General features: G+C 40.1%; 9 protein-coding genes across 9 annotated transcripts; all 9 read left to right on the forward strand.

Moving 5' to 3' along the window:
- Positions 1-14: 14 nt before the first annotated feature.
- TM35_000032680 (uncharacterized protein) lies at positions 15-4553 on the forward strand (the record flags this gene model as incomplete). The annotated part of the gene is made up of 1 exon (XM_029022035.1): positions 15-4553. The coding sequence occupies one exon, from the start codon at positions 15-17 to the stop codon at positions 4551-4553; it is 4539 nt and encodes a 1512-aa protein (XP_028886581.1).
- Positions 4554-5143: 590 nt separating this feature from the next.
- On the forward strand, positions 5144-6289 carry TM35_000032690 (putative aminopeptidase, putative,metallo-peptidase, Clan MG, Family M24; the record flags this gene model as incomplete). The annotated part of the gene is made up of 1 exon (XM_029022036.1): positions 5144-6289. The coding sequence occupies one exon, from the start codon at positions 5144-5146 to the stop codon at positions 6287-6289; it is 1146 nt and encodes a 381-aa protein (XP_028886582.1).
- A 679-nt stretch (positions 6290-6968) lies between these two features.
- Positions 6969-7814, forward strand: TM35_000032700 (putative protein kinase; the record flags this gene model as incomplete). The annotated part of the gene is made up of 1 exon (XM_029022037.1): positions 6969-7814. The coding sequence occupies one exon, from the start codon at positions 6969-6971 to the stop codon at positions 7812-7814; it is 846 nt and encodes a 281-aa protein (XP_028886583.1).
- A 1333-nt stretch (positions 7815-9147) lies between these two features.
- TM35_000032710 (putative protein kinase) lies at positions 9148-11034 on the forward strand (the record flags this gene model as incomplete). Its single annotated transcript, XM_029022038.1, has 1 exon — positions 9148-11034. The coding sequence occupies one exon, from the start codon at positions 9148-9150 to the stop codon at positions 11032-11034; it is 1887 nt and encodes a 628-aa protein (XP_028886584.1).
- A 742-nt stretch (positions 11035-11776) lies between these two features.
- TM35_000032720 (syntaxin 7) lies at positions 11777-12496 on the forward strand (the record flags this gene model as incomplete). The annotated part of the gene is made up of 1 exon (XM_029022039.1): positions 11777-12496. One exon carries the CDS (start codon positions 11777-11779, stop codon positions 12494-12496), a length of 720 nt encoding a protein of 239 aa, XP_028886585.1.
- Positions 12497-12934: 438 nt separating this feature from the next.
- On the forward strand, positions 12935-13630 carry TM35_000032730 (uncharacterized protein; the record flags this gene model as incomplete). Its single annotated transcript, XM_029022040.1, has 1 exon — positions 12935-13630. One exon carries the CDS (start codon positions 12935-12937, stop codon positions 13628-13630), a length of 696 nt encoding a protein of 231 aa, XP_028886586.1.
- A 371-nt stretch (positions 13631-14001) lies between these two features.
- On the forward strand, positions 14002-14925 carry TM35_000032740 (fibrillarin; the record flags this gene model as incomplete). Its single annotated transcript, XM_029022041.1, has 1 exon — positions 14002-14925. One exon carries the CDS (start codon positions 14002-14004, stop codon positions 14923-14925), a length of 924 nt encoding a protein of 307 aa, XP_028886587.1.
- A 453-nt stretch (positions 14926-15378) lies between these two features.
- Positions 15379-16548, forward strand: TM35_000032750 (uncharacterized protein; the record flags this gene model as incomplete). The annotated part of the gene is made up of 1 exon (XM_029022042.1): positions 15379-16548. The coding sequence occupies one exon, from the start codon at positions 15379-15381 to the stop codon at positions 16546-16548; it is 1170 nt and encodes a 389-aa protein (XP_028886588.1).
- Positions 16549-16890: 342 nt separating this feature from the next.
- On the forward strand, positions 16891-18225 carry TM35_000032760 (putative chaperone protein DNAj; the record flags this gene model as incomplete). Its single annotated transcript, XM_029022043.1, has 1 exon — positions 16891-18225. The coding sequence occupies one exon, from the start codon at positions 16891-16893 to the stop codon at positions 18223-18225; it is 1335 nt and encodes a 444-aa protein (XP_028886589.1).
- Positions 18226-18323: the final 98 nt, after the last annotated feature.

The following is an 18323-nucleotide window of genomic DNA, read 5'->3' on the forward strand; positions in this document are numbered from 1 at the left end:
AAAAAAAAAAAAAAATGGAGGTTTTTAAAAATATAGTTGCGCTAATGCTGTTTGTTATTGTATTGATGACATTTTTTCAGACTTCTTCTGTAGAAGGAGCTTTCTATTTAGTACAAGGAGGTTGTATAGATGACCCTTTAAGATGGACGACACGGATTGACTCAATTGACGAAAATAGGGCTATTGTGGCGTTTCTCCATGATCAAAAGGTATCTTATGCAGGAATAGGCGGATATGTACAAGGGGGTAAAGCTCATTGGGACGATGGATCTTCAATGAAGTGGAAGTCTAATTGGTATACACCTCCATCAATATCAACCATTGGTTTTCTTGTAGTACGAGACGATAGTTTGTGGGATGTGATGTCCTATGACGTATTTCCAGATACGATGTTCGTTTGCACAGATGGTAAGACAGAGCCAATTCCTCCAACCACAACAGAAGCTCCAACCACAACAGAAGCTCCAGCCACAACAGAAGCTCCAAACACAACAGAAGCTCCAAACACAACAGAAGCTCCAACCACAACAGAAGCTCCAACCACAACAGAAGCTCCAAACGAAACGGATACATCATTCAATGTACTGGTTCCAGAGGTCTTGGATGCCTTGTCGGTGATCATGGGTAAGATGGGAACGTTTGATATCTTAACTTGGACTGCTAATGGTATAAATATTGATGTTGAGACAACACATTTGGTGAAGCAAATTGAGATGTTGCGTCATCGTTATCATTGTTTTGTGGGTGTGAACTTTATGGACATCACTAGTACAGGAGAGCCAAAAGATGTTGCAACTTTGACATATATAATGGGAACTACTATGCAATTTTTTGTACCTTTACCTTTAATGGAGTCTAATATTTCTCAATATGCTATACGTGTTGTAGTTATGAGCAGAACGGAAGGACCATTTTATCGTCAAACAAGCGCCAAACTTTTCATTCACACAGTTGAAAAAGTACTTCTTGGCTTAAAAGGCATAGTAAGCCTTAACGAGGAGGATATACTAGAAGATCAAGATATTTTACAACCACTATTGGTGACAGGACCTGGAACAATTGTGCAATACACTAAAGATTTAGAGCCAAATGTATTTAACGGTCTTTCTTTGACGATAATTAACAATGGTGTTGTTGGACGAACATGCGCCCCAGGAACAAAAAGCATTGATTTTTTCTTTTCAGATGGTAAATTATTTTTATACCTTCCAAATGACTATCTTGTATTGTTGAAAGTAGGACATAAAAGTCTTTGTGCTTCCTTTAATAATAAACATACTATTATCGCGTCGTTTCAGAAGAAACAATTGATATTTGCTGCAGAACGTGCAAGTTACAGATCTGGTGATATAATAGAAGTCTCAGCGCTTGGAGTTTCTACTTCTTTATTCGCACGTAACTTGTACGCTGCTTTCCTTTCAAAATCAGAGCGATGTACTACAATAGATGACACTTCTGTCTCATTAGAGCTTGATACTCCTATTGTTTCGTCAAAAGTATCAAAAGGATTATCATTTTCACAAAAAGAAGAAGAAGAGAACAAAACAACAACAAAACTTTATATTAACATCAGATCCAAGGAGACAAGCACAACATATTTGTGTATGCGACGCACTACAACTTCTTCTGTATTTCGTGTTATTTCCACTCACGGTGGTGAAGCTGTAAAAATTTTAGGTCCATCAACTTCAATGTCTTCAACTGGAAGAATTTACCTTTTTAATGGTTCAAGTGGAGCTATATCATTAAAAGATTTTGTTCTCCCTTCTCAATCAGTAAGTGACGCAAATCACTTTGAAAGTGTATTCCGTCTCATAATGAAAAGTTCTTTGCGCGTTCGTTTTGTTCCTTTACCTGTCGGCACCATATGGAAAGAAAAACTAGAGTCTTGTAAAAATTCTGTATTAAGTGATGGGGTTTTTGACGCTAATGATGGAACTGTTCAAATAAATATACCCCTTAATTTTTCATATATTTCGGGTATTTTATGCGGGGGAACAGAATATCTTCGTATAGATTATATTGTGTATAAAGCTTCAGAGTGGATTCTTGAGATTGGGGATTCTTTGGATGAAGTTGGTTTCGCCGTGATCCCGGCTTTGCCTAGTACAGCTCTGAAGATTAATGTAATGCATTCCGAACCTACAGCCCATTATTCAGTACGTCTTGCAATAGATGATAAATGTCACGTTGGTTTTACTGCTTCTCTATGGCAAGCGTCTAATTCAATTACCGCTGTCAGTTTTCCAAAAACTGTAATTGGAACATTTAAATTATGTGTGGGAATCTACATTGCACCTGGGATTACTTCACTATTTGTTCCTACCAATCGTACTTTATCATTAATATCATATGAAGAAGGTATGAAGGCATGGGAAAAAGAACAAGGTATAAATTCTGGCACATGGGTACCGTGTGGGGCATCTTCTGTCTGTGGATATACACAACAACAATCTTTTACTGAAGTATGTAATAACCAAGTTTCAAACACTCTATGGCCTACTATTATTACCGATAGGTTATATTCATATGGAAGTTTTAATGTAAAACTTTATGAACAAAAGGAAACTTTTCCTGCTATTCTTATCAATAAAAAAGTTTTTATAAGACGAGGTACTTTTTCTTGTCAACATCCAAGTTTACTGGAAATGAGTTTGGATAAGGAGGTTTATACTACTTCAGTTGTGGCAGATCGTGAGCACTCTTTGGTAACTTTAAGACCTACCATACATCTAGCTGGAGTTATCTTTGGATTTACCCCTTGGGATCAGTCTTGTGATGCAACATCAATACGTTATAAGATTCTAGTATCTACAACATTTTCAGAAAAATCAGGAAATGACGTATCTTCTTTAGATCTTGCTAAACTCTTATGGAATGGTGAAAATGAATATTATTTATTGTGTTTATTACGTAAAAATGTATGGCAAGCTATATCAGAAGCGTATATTCACATAACGACAGGAAATATAGATACTCATAGTGTTAGTGCGGATGCTATTACTACATCTAATCCAATGGTAAACAAAAATCATATTTTTCTTTGGCAAACAGAATCTGTAAGGTGGACAGTTGTAGGTTCTTTTATGACTGGAATAATAATATCACTTGCTCTTGTTTGGGATGATGCAACTTGTCTTGCCACTCCTGCGTATACATCCGTTATGCATTATATATCTCCAACTATTTCATATGTGAATGTTGAATCTTTTTATATTACTACTGCACCAACTCCAAGTTCTTTATTGCATTTATGCTATATTGTTGAAGGTTCTACTCCTTCACCGTTAAGTATCGAAGAACATCGCATGCGACGTATTTTGATGTTAGATCTTTCACTTTCTTCTATTAATTATCTCCCTCATTATGCAATACGATACGGAAGTAAAGAAAATACAACCATATTTCTTTCTGATCCTCTAAAACCTCCTATAACGCAAATCGAACTCTTTTTTGCTCGTTCACCAAATGATAAAAATGCTACATCTGATTGTTCACTTACATCTCAACATCATGTTGCCTCTTTACAAGTACATTCTGACGCATTTGGATTACAATGGGTAAATATTTTTCCAAGTACTATATCTATGGTAGGGTCTCCTGGACAAGAAACCTACTTACTTATCTGTGCAACAGCTTCTAAAGGTGTTAGTCTTCACTTTGTCCCTGTTAGTGCGTATTTGGTTATCAATGATGTTGGTACAGGGACACAAATTGATCCATTCTCTTTAGATCTTATATTTTCGCCACTGAATGGTACAGGTACCATTCTTGATTTATCGCCATGTGTATTAGTTCTGAGAAAATATGTTTCTGAGGTAACCAACCACACTACTGAGGATAAAAAGATTCTAGTAACCGCAAAGGGTCGCAATCATTTTGGACTTTTTATTGAACCAGGTGTAGATCTAGCAGCTGAAGAAGCATCAAGGCGTCTTCGAGCTGTTTACAAAGCAATGACTACAGGAGAAGGTTTACCTTTGCGTGTTAGCTCTTCAAGTGGTTTATTATTTCTTCTCTCATATGTAGAAGGTCTTCATCTTATTTCTCAATCCCCTTTTAATGGAATGCCAGGTGTGAATGTGAGTGATTTCAATAATAAATCTTCTTCAATGGAAGGAGATTTGGTTAAACAGGCTATCACTATATTTTGTGTTGTGATCGCACCTATTGCCGTTGGATTTGTGGCATTCTCTTTACAACGCACCATACCGAAATTAAACCGCCCACAATTAGGCAAAACCAATAAGAAAAACATTCCAATAAAAGGTACAAGAGCAACACTCTTTAAAGAGGGAATTGAAAAAAAAGTGGAATTTGAGAACACAGAGCCTGACTCCCCGCCACCCCGTAAACCACAATCAGTAGAGTGCAGTAAACCAGAAATTGCGGTAGTGAACACCACTGCAAATCCCTTGTATGATTCCGATGGGGATTCAACACCTGTAGACTTTGGCTGCACACCCCCACCGCGCCCCCAGTCAACACTGGGCGAAACAACCCTGACATCTGAGAAGGTTACGACGGATCCTGAAAAGCAGAGAGAGACATAGAATGAAAACGATGGGAAAGAGAGGAAATATTTTTCCTTTGTAGAAGGAAGAAATATGAAAAAGGGAAGAAGAAAGATAAAAAAAAAAAAAAAAAAAAAACAAATGTTTGGGTATATTATTATTCATTCGAACGAACGTTTCGCTCTTTTAATTTTCTTGTTGTGAATAAATATTATTGATCTTGGCTTGCTTGGTAACGTTATTTTTTTATTATTACTATTATTATTATTATTATTATTATTATTTCGTGGTTCTACCTCTTTTTGGAGGGAGTAACAAAAGAAGGAACACGACACGAATAAGTTGAACCCATTGTCTGGTTTTATTTTTATTTAAAACTTCTTCTGTGATCGTATTTTTTTTTTTTTCTTCGTCTTCTTAATTGTTTTTACTTTTTCTGTCTCTTTCTCCTTTTTTTTAAATTTATTTATTCTCTTTCATTCTTTATTTTTTTTATTTTTATTTTTTACTACTCCCTTCCCCACCCAAACTCTCTCTCTCTCTCTTTCTCTTTTTTTTCTTCTTTGTGATTTCTCCATAGTTCATTGTTTACACAGCGTGTACGTTCTCTCTGTGAAGTGCCAGTTACCATGTCGCGCAATCTTGGTGCCGAGGAGGAATGGGAAGATTATGAAGGTGTAGAGGAAGATGAAGAAGAGGAAGATACAACCATCAACAACTCTGATGTGGTGATGCGGTACAAGAAGGCGGCTCTGTGGTGTAATGAAACTCTGCAAGTCGTTCTCGATGCCGTTAAACCGGGTGTAAAGGTGTATGAGCTTTGCAAACTTGGCGATGACACCATCCTGAAGAAACTCAAGACAATGTTTAAGGGTACTGAGAAGGGCATTGCTTTTCCAACCTGTGTTTCCGTTAACAGTTGCGTCGCCCACAATAGTCCAGCGGCTGGTGATGATGCGGGAGAGCAGGAAATTCGTATGGGAGATGTGGTACATGTGGATTTGGGTATCCATGTGGATGGTTACTGCGCACAGGTCGCTCACACGATTCAGGTAACAGAAAACAATGAACTTGGCTCTGATGAGAAAGCTGCAAAGGTTTTAGCTGCAACGCACAGCATTCTTAATACTGCCATGCGAAAAATGCGTCCAGGAACAAATGTTTATGAAGTGACTGAGGTCATTGAAAAGGCCGCTGCGCACTATGGTGTAACCCCTGTTGATGGTGTACTTTCTCACATGGTGAAGCGATACATCGTTGACAGTTTCCGATGCATTCCGCAGAGAAAAGTTGCAGAGCACCTTGTGCACGATTACACCCTGGAAGCTGGTCAGGTGTGGACTCTCGATATCGTGATGAGTTCTGGAAAGGGCAAACTGAAGGAACGTGATGCCCGACCAACGGTTTTCAAGGTAGCACTTGACTCTAACTACAATATGAAGATGGAGTCTGCACGTGAGTTGCAGCGTGAGATTGAGGCAAAATACCAGACGTTCCCCTTCGCCCTACGTAACCTTGAGACAAAGAAGGCACGACTAGGTCTATCGGAGATGGTTAAGCACAACGCCGTCGTGCCATACCCTGTCTTGTATGAAAAGGATGGTGAGGTGGTTGGTCACTTTAAGATGACACTGCTCATCACGGGTAAAAAGATCGAGCCGGTGACTGGTCTTAAGCTCCAGAAGGCACCACCACTTCCGCCCTACACGGATGAGTTGCTTCTGACAACAAGCAAGTTACCACTTTCACTGGAGGAGAAGAAAAAGAAGAATTAGGTAAACTGAAATGAGGCAACTCCAAAGAAGGGATATGAAGAAGAACAACGAGAAAGAAGGAAAAGAAGAGGAAACTGTGGCACATGTCGTTTCATATTTCCTTGAATTGGCAAGAACAGCTGAAGTGGATGTCCCTCGTTTAAATGAGGAACGGCCTTGATGATAAGACCAAAAAAAAAAAAAAATGAAAAGGGAAAAAATTAAGATGAAAGAGAATATATATATATATTTAAAAAGAAGAATGAACGAAAAAAAAAGAGGAAGATATACATAAGCGATAAAGGCCCCATTAAAAAAAAAAAAATTAATCCTTCCCCCATAAGAAATTCTTCTTCTTTGTTTAACGTATATATCTATGTTTGCATGTATATGCTCTGTATTTTATGACTATACCCGTATTTTTTTTTTTTTTTTTTTCTGGTTTCAGCTTGTTTTAATTAAATATTACCCTTGTTTGGTTTTTTTTTTTTTTTCTTTTTTTCTTTTTTTTTTCTACAAGACTGAGTGCTTCTCTGTGTGAGTGTGTGTTCCTGCACTAGTGAAAGAATAGTTCGCTTCTGGTGTGAAAGCAGAGAAAGAAAGGAGGAAAACAAGAAAAAACAAAAACAAAAATAACAAGAACAAGAACAAAAACAACAACATATAAAAAAAAAAAAAAAAGGGATTAACGATCCATAAGATGAGCGCTGTAGATGTCAATGAGTTACGCCAAGTGACGCTCGGTAAGAAACTTGGTGCTGGCAGCTTTGGTTCTGTCTACGCTGGTATCCTTCCTAGTGGACGGTTTGTGGCTGTAAAAGAGCTGGAGCTTGCTGAAGATGCCCCTACAAATACGGAAGTTGAAATTCATAAGAAATTGGTACATGAAAACATTATTCGGTATCTTCACAGTCATGTTGACACTGAAAGTACCCCAAAGCGATTATTTGTTTATCTCGAGTTTGTTACAGGTGGATCGGTAACCTCACTTATGAAAAGTCTCCCAAATGGACATTTACCAAGTTCTGTTGTACGTGTCTACGCGCGCCATATGTTTTCTGGATTGGAATATCTACATAAGAATCAAGTTGCCCATCGCGATATCAAGGGTGATAACCTTCTCATTTCCATGGATACGGGTATAGCAAAACTGGCCGATTTTGATCAGGCAAAAATCATGACTACACATGGAACTCTTCGTAAAGCAGCGACGGCAACTTTGGCTGGAACGCCTTACTGGATGGCGCCGGAAGTCATTACAGACGAAAGTGGATACGATCCTTTTAAAGCCGATATATGGTCTGCAGGTTGCACAGTGGCTGAGATGATAACAGGACGACCACCATGGACACCAATGAGCAATGTAATGAACATAATGAATAAACTTGCCATGTCTTCAGGATGGCCAGATGCTGTTCCAAAGGATCCCAAGGTTTTAGGTTCTCAGGAGGCGTACGACTTTCTTGATTTGTGTTTTCGCCGTAATGTTGCTGAGAGACCAGATGCCACAACACTTTTAAATCATCCTTTCTTACAATTACCATAAAGTGAAGTAAGGAATGTGTGTGTATGCGTGTGCGAAATGAGAAACATATGCGAAAGAGAAAAAAAAGATGTGTGCAATTGGGCGAGAGGAGGAGTTTGAAAAGTGGGAAAGAAGAAGAAGAAGGAAAGATGTCCAAGTTATGAACATGTTTTGATGCTTACGGAAGAAGAAGAATGCCAAGACAAGCAAAAATAGGTGTGACGAAGAATGGTGAAGAAAAGAAATCAAAAAAAAAAAAAAAAGAACAAAATGGAAGAGGTAAAGAAGAAAAGATATCAAAGGTGATCTTCTTGAGTTGTTTTCCAGAGAAATTGTAATTATATTAAAAAGAAAAATTTTACCTGAGCATAGGGGCTCTCTCCCTATCTCTTTCCCTCTCTTTCCCTCTCTCTCTCTTTTTATCTCTATCTCTTACACACATACATATACACACGTACATACATACATACGGAAAACAACAACAACAAAAACAACAAAAACAACAACAAAAAAGAGTCATGCGTACACTTCAATACGAACACACAGATGATGGTAAGTAGTTTGAGGACTTTGCGGAGAGAGGTCGATTTCTGTTGCGTTTTTCTGTACTCTCTCGCGGAACATTTTAAAAGGACATTTTGCTTATAGATGTTCCTGCACAAACTTATTTATGTTTCTCTCATATACACATAAACATACATACTCTTACAATCGCTGCATGTTTGAGTATGTTTTTGTAAATGTATATATGAGAGAAACAAAGAGGGGTTATAGTTTTTTTTTATTTGTCTGTTGCAACACAGAAAAGCCGGACAATTGAGTTTAACTGTGTGTGTGTGTTTGTGTGTGTGTGCTCTTTCCGGCTTTATATATTGTTTCTTGTTTTTTTTTTTTTCCTTTTATCTCAGCGGATGACGTGCCTCCCTATGTTAGTATGGTAGCTGGAGAGGAGAGGAAGAGAAAAAGAAAGAGTAAGAAGAAGGGGAAAAGAGACGTATTTGGACGACACCTTTTCAGCCTCATTTTTTTTTTTTTTTTTCTATGCAAAACAATTTTCTTGCGCAAGGTGTATTTTCTGCAACCTCGTTCTCTTATTTTATTGCCTTCTATCTATCTGTGTCTCTCTCTGTCTGTGTGTGTGTGTGTGTGTTTTGGTCTCTTCTTTCCCCTTTCTTCTTCTTTCCCTTTATTCTGACCATGTTTCTCTTATATTTCATATACTGCCGTATTTATCTCTTTCATTTTTTTTTCTTTCTTTCTTTCTTTCTTTCTTTTTTCATTTTTCTATTTGGTAAAAGGTGCAACCCGCCAAGATCGTTTGTGTTGTTTTTTTTTTTTTTTTCTTTTTCGAGGCATGGATTCAACCAACTCCCAGCAGACATCGAATCAACGACCGACCGGCATTACCCGTGTAGAGGACAAGTATCTCATTGATGAGGATGCCGTTGTCGGCCGTGGGGCGTGGAGTGTGGTGAAGCGGTGTACGCCAATCGCACCCTATACACCTCCAGGGTCTACGCCAGATATGAAAATTGTTGTGAAGATCATCGAAAAAGAGTACCTCATATCGCTAACCAAGGGCAATGTAGAAAGGGCAATGGCTGAAGTAAAGCGAGAAATTGATGTACTGCGACACATTCCTCCTCACGAAAATGTTGTAACATTTTTAGAGTACATCGAGACAGAAAAGGAGTTTCTCCTTTTTTTTGAAGAAGTACAGTGTGGAGACTTGTGCGAAATTATTCTCCAGTCATCTGAGGGAAAACTCACAGAGGAAAAGTCAAAGCTGTACACATATCAAATAATTAAGGCAGTTTTGCATTGTCATATTCATGATGTCATTCATCGTGACATCAAACCAGAGAATCTGCTTGTTAGCAATGATGATAATATCAAATTGACAGATTTCGGTCTTGCTAAACGATCAAAAGGTGTATGTACATCAGCTGAACCGAGAGATCCTTTGGATCCTGTCGCTTTATGCATGGAATATCCAGGTGCTGAGCGACTTATCGGGAAACGTGTGGTTTGTTCTGATGTTATTGGAACTCCTCGCTATGGCTCACCTGAGATGTTTTATGCTAAATTTACCCAAACACACTATGATGGATTTAAAGCAGATACATGGTCTGTGGGAGTTGTAACATACATTACTCTTTCTGGAAGTTTCCCTTATTCTGCAGCGGCACATGCACCAGAAAAGGAAGTATTTCGTACAATTATGGATACTGTACTTCCAGTACCTCCAGGTATGTCTCCCATTGCACTTGATTTTGTTCAACGACTTCTCAATAAAGATCCTCATAAACGTATTTCCTTGTATGATGCATTGGGACATCCATGGCTTGAAGGTGTGGCTCAAACTCGAGAATCTGTTATGGTACCAAGAATATTGGAAACTTTTACTTCTGCAGAGATGTTACAAGCGTGTAAAATGTTTAACAAGGAGGCTCAATCACTACATCAATGTATTCGACTCTTACAACGTGAAAATCAACGTCTTCGTGATGAACAAGAGAAAATTGAAGAATCTATGTCTTCTCGAGACAGAGATGTACGTCGTACGAGCACTCCACGGCGCGCTGAGACGCCATCAGGTACTTCTCGCACACGAACTAATCGTACACCTGGTGCTTCAAGTTCTTTACGTGTTACTTCACCAGCAAGAACTGGAGTACGACCTGGACGTAGTAGTATTACTAATGAAAGTTCAAATGGTTCTGTGCGACGTCCATCCGCGCACCGAATCAGTGCACGAAGTCCTCTGGCACGCAGTGCAGCAAGTACTGTTCGACGAGGTACTCCACTACGTGCTGGTGGAACCACGCCAATGCGAGCTGGAACTCCATCACGTACAACTGGAAGATCTACGTCTGCTGCACGAGGTGTTTCTCGCCCTGCCAATAATGGTGTTCCATCTACACCAGTTGCTCAGCGTGCATCTACACCAGGTCGAACAGGAACGCGCTCTACAACCCCATCTCGTTCATCGATGGTAAGTCATGTTACATCGGCGAAGGAGTTACATGTAGGAGAAACTGTTACGTATAAGGGATACCGAGCTGTTGTTCGCTTTAACGGTCCAACTGCATTTGGGGCTGGAATCTGGATAGGATTAGAGATGATGGAAGGTAACGAAGGAACCAACGATGGTTCATCCTTTATTGATAAAAAACAGTATTTTACATGTCCCAAAGGAAAGGGCGTCTTTGTGCGGGCATCACAGGTCAAGAAACTGTAGTTTGTTGTGTCCAGATGGATATGAAAAAGAAAGCGGAATAAAGTGAAGGAAGGAATTTTATAGGAGGAAAGCAAAACATAGGCTATTGGATTTTTTTTTTTCTTTGTGGTTTTGCTTGTAGATTTCTTGCCCTAGAGTTAGAGAGAAAGTATGTGTTTGTCTGCGTGTGTGTGTGTGTGTGAACGAGAGAGAAAGAGAGAGAGAGAGAGAGAGAGAGGAAAAAAAAGGTTATGAACGGAGGTAACGAGAGATATCATTGTATATGCCTTTGGCGAATTTGTAACTCTGTATTTTTATCCTTCCCAAAAAAAAAAAAAAAGAAAGAGGAGGATAAGTAAGAGAGAAAAATATATATGAGAGTGAGGGGAGGAGGTGTTTTATCCCTTATATTTTTTTTTTCTTTCTTCGGTGCCTCGTTTTCTTTCGACAGGATTTCAGCCATCAGTGCGTTCTTTTTTCTTTGTGTCTCCTGCTTTTGTTTGTTCTCTTAGGGGGGGATGCGAAGGAGTCTGAAGAATTCCACACTCAATTTTTTTTCATATATATATGTTTTTTTTTTTTTTATTGTTGTACTTTTCTCTTGTGTCTTTTTTTTTTTCTGTTTCTATATTTAACAATATTCATCTATGATAATAGTCGTAATAGTGGTGTTGGTGTATCGTAGTGTGATACGGCAACAGAGAGGCGGTTGTATCCTTCTACCGCTTTTTCACTTTTTATTTGTAAAAATAAATAAAAAAAAATGACGCTAGATGAAGGAGAGACTCTCTCGCGGGCGGTGCAGCAGCTACGCCGGGCATGTAGTGATGTGTCTGGTGCTACCGCAGAGTTGGGCACTGCGCGGGATATGATGGCTCGTGAGAAGTTGCGCAAAGCACGCTTACTTGCCACACAATGTGAGGGAAAAGTCTCTGGTATTCTCTCTTCATGTGTGGGGGCGGAGATGGTTGCTTTGCGGGGTCAGTTTCACTCTGCAATGTCAGAGTTTGATGTGCTTAATAAGGAAGCCACACGAAAGGAAAGACAAACGTGGCGATCCAGTGTCCAAACCGATACTTCTTCATTAGGAAGAGGAGGGGAAGCGGGAAGGGGTGAGTCGCTTGCAATGTATGAACCTGTGCGAGTTCAGGAGATAAAAACTGTTGATATGTCGGAATTTCACACAGAAGAGGCACTTCAACGTGAAAAGTTGCTCGGTGTGAGAGAAATTGAAGGCAATATGATGGATCTGAGGACCACATATATGGAGTTTAATGACCTTGTGCAGCATCAGCAGACTAATCTTGACATGATGACAGAGAATGTTTCTTCTACACAGACATATGTGGAAAAGGGAAGAAGTGAGATTAAAGTTGCCTCTAGACGCCAACGTTGTGGGAGGAAAATGTTGTGTACTATTGCTGGTGTTCTTGTTATTGTTATTATTGTTGTCATTGTAGTGGTTGTTGTTCTCAAACGTTGAAGCGAAACAAAGTAAGTATTTATGCGAAGTGAAGTCATGAAAGGTTTCTCAAACCGTTTTTTTTTTTTTCAATTTCTTGTTTTTCTGTTATTATTACTATTATTTTTCTCTGTATTGCGAAATTACTTATATCGTCAGCTTATTCTAGGTGTGCCTCGTTATGATAACTATATCATTCTCCGATTTGACTCTTATTGCTCCAATAGGAGAATATGAATTCTATGGTTGTTCAAAAGGTATGATTCTGTGTTTTTTTTTTCTTTTTCTTTTTTACTCTTGAATACATGAAAATCCTCACTCTGTTCTGTTTTTTTTTTTTTTTTCTTGTTGTTGTTGTTCTTAAATGATCTGCAGAATATCAAACAAAAGAGGAAAACAAAGAAAAAAAAAAATACGTTTCAATCACCTTTCGGCCTTCTCCGTTGATTCTCAATTCTAATGGACTTCTTGGGAGAGAACCAACAACAAGAACAACCTCAAGAAGAACAAATTGCCCCTCTTGACAACAGTGAACAGAAGCCATCCATTAATCAGAATCAGAATTCATACCCATTATTTAATGATGATACTTCTGCATCCGTGACTGAAACCCAAGGGGAGAAGAAGCAGTCTTCTCAAATGCCAACCTCAGCTTCGTGGGATGGTAGTACTGATGACTTTTTTGGACCCACAGATACAAAAAATATTCCTGAGGATCCAATTGCGGCTCCAACTTCCACCGGTACTACAACTACGACTAAACCCACAACAACTACAACCCCTGCAGCATTGGCGGCACACCCACAAAACACAAACGGTAGTAAAGTAATGGAAGCGGCAAATGAGCAAATCCAGGCTAGAACAGCAAGTATGGATGCCAAGACAAAAGAGAAGGAGGCAAAAATTATCGATGCCGCCCAACTCTACCTAAAGGAGGAGAACAGCAAACATACAGAGAAGTTGAAACAGGTAAAGGCTGAACACATGCGTCAACAAAAAAGTGAAGAAACAAAGCGAAATGAATTTAAGAAAAGTGGAGCTGTTTGGAATGGTGTGGCGTTGATGACAGACTTGAATAAGGCGAACAAGTTCTCCAAGGGTACAGAGCGTATGAGAAGTATTCTTATCAAGTTGGGTGAAGTGAATAATGCATAGCCTGGTGATTTGCCCCATTCTGTTAGCGGAATCAATGGAATTGTATTAGGCTTACTGCAGGCAAGAAAAAAAAAAAAAAAAAAAAAAAAAAAGAAAAAAAAAAAGAAATTTAGTTGTACGGGGAATGCACACCCTCCCCTCTTTCTTGCCTCCCTCTTCTTTTTCTTTGCTTGAGTTCCTTCTTTAACATGTGGGAGTTATTGCTTCTACTGTTCTTGTTTTCTCTCTTCTCTTTTCGTGTTATCCGTTTGTTATTAATATTATTATTATTATTATTATTATTATTATTATTACTTTCCTTCTTCTTTTTTCTTCTTCTTCCCGTTCCTGTGTATTTGCGTTTTTAGGACCTTGATTTTCTCCGACTGAAAATGCGCGGTGGCAGAGGCGGAGGACGCGGCGGCGGCAGAGGTGGCGGTTTCGGCGGCGGCGGTGGTCGTGGTGGCGGCGGCGGCGGCGGACGCGGAGGATTCGGCGGCCGTGGAGGCGGTCGCGGCGGTGGTCGTGGCGCAGGCGGTCGCGGAGGCGGTCGGGGCGCCGGCGGCAGAGGTGGTGGTCGGGGCGGAGCGGCCGCAGTGCGCGGCAACGTCTTCCAGCCACATGCCCGCATGCGTGGCTGCTACCTGCTGGCCGGAAAGGACACACTCGCTACCAAGTCTCTCGTCCCTGGTGTCTCCATTTACGGCGAGAAACGCCTCAGTGGCACCACCGCCGGCGAAACAGAGTCATGCGAGTTCCGAGTGTGGAACCCCTACCGCTCAAAGCTGGCAGCGGCTATTTACTCTGGTGTCGCCCAGATCTACATGGAGCCTGGGTCCACTGTCCTTTATCTCGGGGCTGCGAGTGGAACGACCGTTAGTCACGTCTCAGACTTGGTGGGGCCAGAAGGTGTGGTATACGCGGTTGAATTTTCACACCGCAGTGGGCGTGATCTTGAAGAAATGACAAAACGCCGTAATAATATTGTTCCCATTTTGGAGGACGCGCGGTATCCACAAAAGTACCGTATGCTGATTCCACGATTGGTGGACTGCATCTTCATGGATGTTGCCCAACCTGATCAGGCGCGTATCCTAGCTCTGAATGCGCAACATTTTCTTAAGGATAATGGTGGTTTTGTAATCTCTATCAAAGCTAATTGTATTGATTCTACTGCAGATCCTGCTACAGTGTTCGCCTCTGAGGTACAGAAGCTGAAGGAATCCGGTCTCAGACCCAAGGAGCAGGCTTCGCTAGAGCCTTTTGAGCGTGATCACGCAGTTGTTACTGGTTATTATAAGTCTCCACCAAAGTAGGTTACAATATTTGTGCCATGGTGTTGCTGCTGGTGTCTCTTTTTTTTTTTTTCTTGAGCACCGACGCAATATACGTCTTAAAGAAACGAGAATGAGAAAAAAAAAAAGGAAGGGGCAAAGTGAGGGGGATGCCCATAACGCTAAAAAAAAAGAAATAATACGTTAAACAGAAATCGAAAAGTAAGACAAGGGAAAAAAAAGAAAAGGAGTGAGTAAACCATAAGCAAAATTTATATTGCATTGACAATAGAGAGTAATCCAATAATACTCTTGTGATTATCTTCTATGATAAAAAAAGAAAAAAAAGAAAGGTAATTTACTGTTTTTTTTTTTTTTTNTCTTCTTTCTTTTTTTTTTTTTTTTTTTTTTTTTTTTTTTTTGTGTGTGTCGTATTTTCAGTTGTTGTTTTTTTCCGGTATAGGAAAGAAGGTATTTGAAAAAGAAGTATTGCCTATGATCCCACGGGCTGCACAAATACGCCAGCAGCAGGCCAATGAACGACGTGCTAGGCTGGAAGAGAGCGCAGCACGTGCTGCCAGAGAAGACGTATTTGCTCGACACAATGCCATGCGTGGAGTACATGGAGTAGGTTCACGTTTTGCTAACACCAATCGATACTCACGGCGTGATCCCAATCGTGGTATCATAACACAAGCAGAGTGGAATGCTTTGGTTGAGGAACATGAGGATTCAGGTTTTAAGTTTCGAATTTTCTTTTTCCTACTTGTACTTTTTGCTATTCTTTTATTATCCTTTGCAAAGTACGATGTTGAATTTAATCTCGAACCACCACAAATAGAGAGTGGAAAAGGTTTTGGAGAAGTTCCCGCTACCTCTGGTGGGAGTATTCGTACTGAAGAACTTGAAAAATATTATGAAACACTAGGTGTAAAAGGAAGACTTCGACGTGAGGAGAAAAATGCTGAAAACGCTGACTACGATGCTGACAAAGAACGTCGACGAGAAAATTTTCGTGTTCGTAAAGAAATTCGTGAAGCCCTTAAAAGACACGAAAAGGAACGGGGTCAACTTGTTCACTGTGGGCGTGCTTGTGAGGCTAAAAATCAACAAGTTAATTTGGCTTATAATCGACTTGCTTCTCAAGTTGACCGTGAGCTCTACGGTGTTTTGTTGGACGCAAAAGATACTAAATCTCAAAGATCTCTGGATGCGTCAGAACTAAAAAAGGCTTATGAAGCTAAGAAAAAACAAGTAGAGGAGAACGAAAAAAATGAAGAAGATAAGGAAATGGCTTTAGAAGAGTTAAAGGATGCCTATGATATTCTTGTTAATCCAGATGCTCGAAACTATTACCTTCTGTATGGAATGAAACCTCCGGAGCATATGCGTCACATCAGCGCCAAAAGCGGTGGTTGGGGACAGGAACTAACCCTTGGTACGTATAAATATCGTATTATACTGGCGTGGCTTGACTTTTTACACGATTACATTGGACTTTGGGGCGAAACAATTGTGCTACTCGCCGCTTTGGCCTTTGTACTCTCACGTATTCCTATTGCCTTGAAGCAGTCCCAACATTTATTAGATGAACTTGAGTGGGAAGATGCAGTAGAAGAGTCTGAACGAGCTGGACGAAAAGAAAATGTTGCTGCAGAGAAGTAAAACTCCTGTATATGTGTTTTTTTTTTTTTTTTTTATGGTATTATATATATATATATATATATATATATATATGTATTGATATAGGGTGAGTCTGTGCCTCTTTTGCTTACGCATGTGCGATTTTTTAGAGGTGTATATAATCCAACTTGGTGAAAGATGAGGGGGAAAAGAAATATATAATATATTATATGACTGACTGTTCCATTACTTTTTATGTTTGATTTGTTTTTTAATTTACTTTTCTTCACGACTATATTCTTTATATTTTTTATATATTATATTCATGAAATAACAACAACAACAATAAAAAGGACTTGTTTTTCTAGATTGTATAATCTCCATATGCAAAAACAGCCGGACTATTACGCCCTTCTGGGAGTACCCAGGACGGCTTCCAGGGATGGTATTCGAGAAGCCTACAAAGTAAAGGCGCTAGAGTTGCACCCAGACAAAAACCCTGAGGGTGAGGCAGTATTTAAACTGGTGGTGAATGCATATCATATACTCCGTTCACCTACAAAACGGAGGAAATACGATCAGGAAATGGCCTTGCGCGATGGTCGAAGGCCGCCACCATCTCAAGCTCCAATGGGGCGCTACGGTCCTAAACCGAATACCGGTAATAATGCAAGTCCGATGAGACCAAACCCTGCACCTTCATTCAGTGACGGTGCTTCCAGAAAGTTTACTGATGAAAAGTTGTTCGAGGATATTTACAAGCAATATCAAAAGGGGACCTACGGGGGTTCTGCACCCACCACTAAAGATCCAAAAGAAGGCTTCCGTGGAGCTGGTGGTAATCAGTTGAGCTTCGCAGAATGGTTTAAAAAGAAACAGGAAGAACTTAGACAAGCAGAAGAAATATTTAAGGCCAAGCTAGATTACGCCAAAAAGCTAGAAGTTGAAGAAAAACAGCGGGCTGAAGAGTGGCGTATATTGCAACAACGCAGAGAGCGAGAACGAGAAGAGGAACTAGAACGTGCTCGAGCTCAACGAGAATGGGAAGGCGAGCTCCTACGACGAGAAAAAGAAACAGCCATGAGGAATCGTAAAGCAGAGGAAGAACGACTTAAAGTGGCTGCATATGCTGAGGTTCAGAGAAAACAACAGGAAGATATTGATACTCATCTCAAAGAGCTTGCCAGAATGAAAAAAGAATTGGAGGATGAAAGGCAACGGTTGGCAACAGAAAGAGAATTGGCTCAGCAAGAATCAACAAGTCAACAATGCGCGCGCCGTGAACGTCAACGACAGCGCGAGCTAGAAATAGCTTTAGAAATTCAAAGAGCAGAAGCAAAGGTAGAGGAAGCTCTTGCTCATCAAGCAGATTATGAAGCGTATGAAAGAGAACGCGAAGAACGACGAAAGCGTGAGGAGCAGGCCCGCTTACGTGAAGAAGAACATCGACGTCAAACAAATTTACATGAAGAAGAATCGCGGCGTCAAGCTAACGCGGAACAGGAAGAAGCACGACGAAAGGCTTCTGAAGAACTTGACGGAAAGAGAAGAGCAATATTGGAACAAATTGTGCAAGAGCGTCAGCGACATTTGGATGATGTGGAAGCTATGCGACGTGAAACTGACCGCATTGAGGCAGAAATGCAGGCAAAGCTTGATGCTTTGAGGGAAGCGAAGCGCTCTGGGCAACCGATAAATTTGGACGAATGGAAACTATAGAGGTGTCCACTGGCTCGCTACCACCGTCAAACTATGTGATAAGTTGTCCAATTCGGTGGGTGTGACGCCCGCTGCTGTTCATTTTTTTTTTTTTTTTT

This window comes from Trypanosoma theileri, assembly GCF_002087225.1.
Source record: "Trypanosoma theileri isolate Edinburgh chromosome Unknown TM35_Tth_3_V1, whole genome shotgun sequence".
NCBI classification, from domain to species: domain Eukaryota; phylum Euglenozoa; class Kinetoplastea; order Trypanosomatida; family Trypanosomatidae; genus Trypanosoma; species Trypanosoma theileri.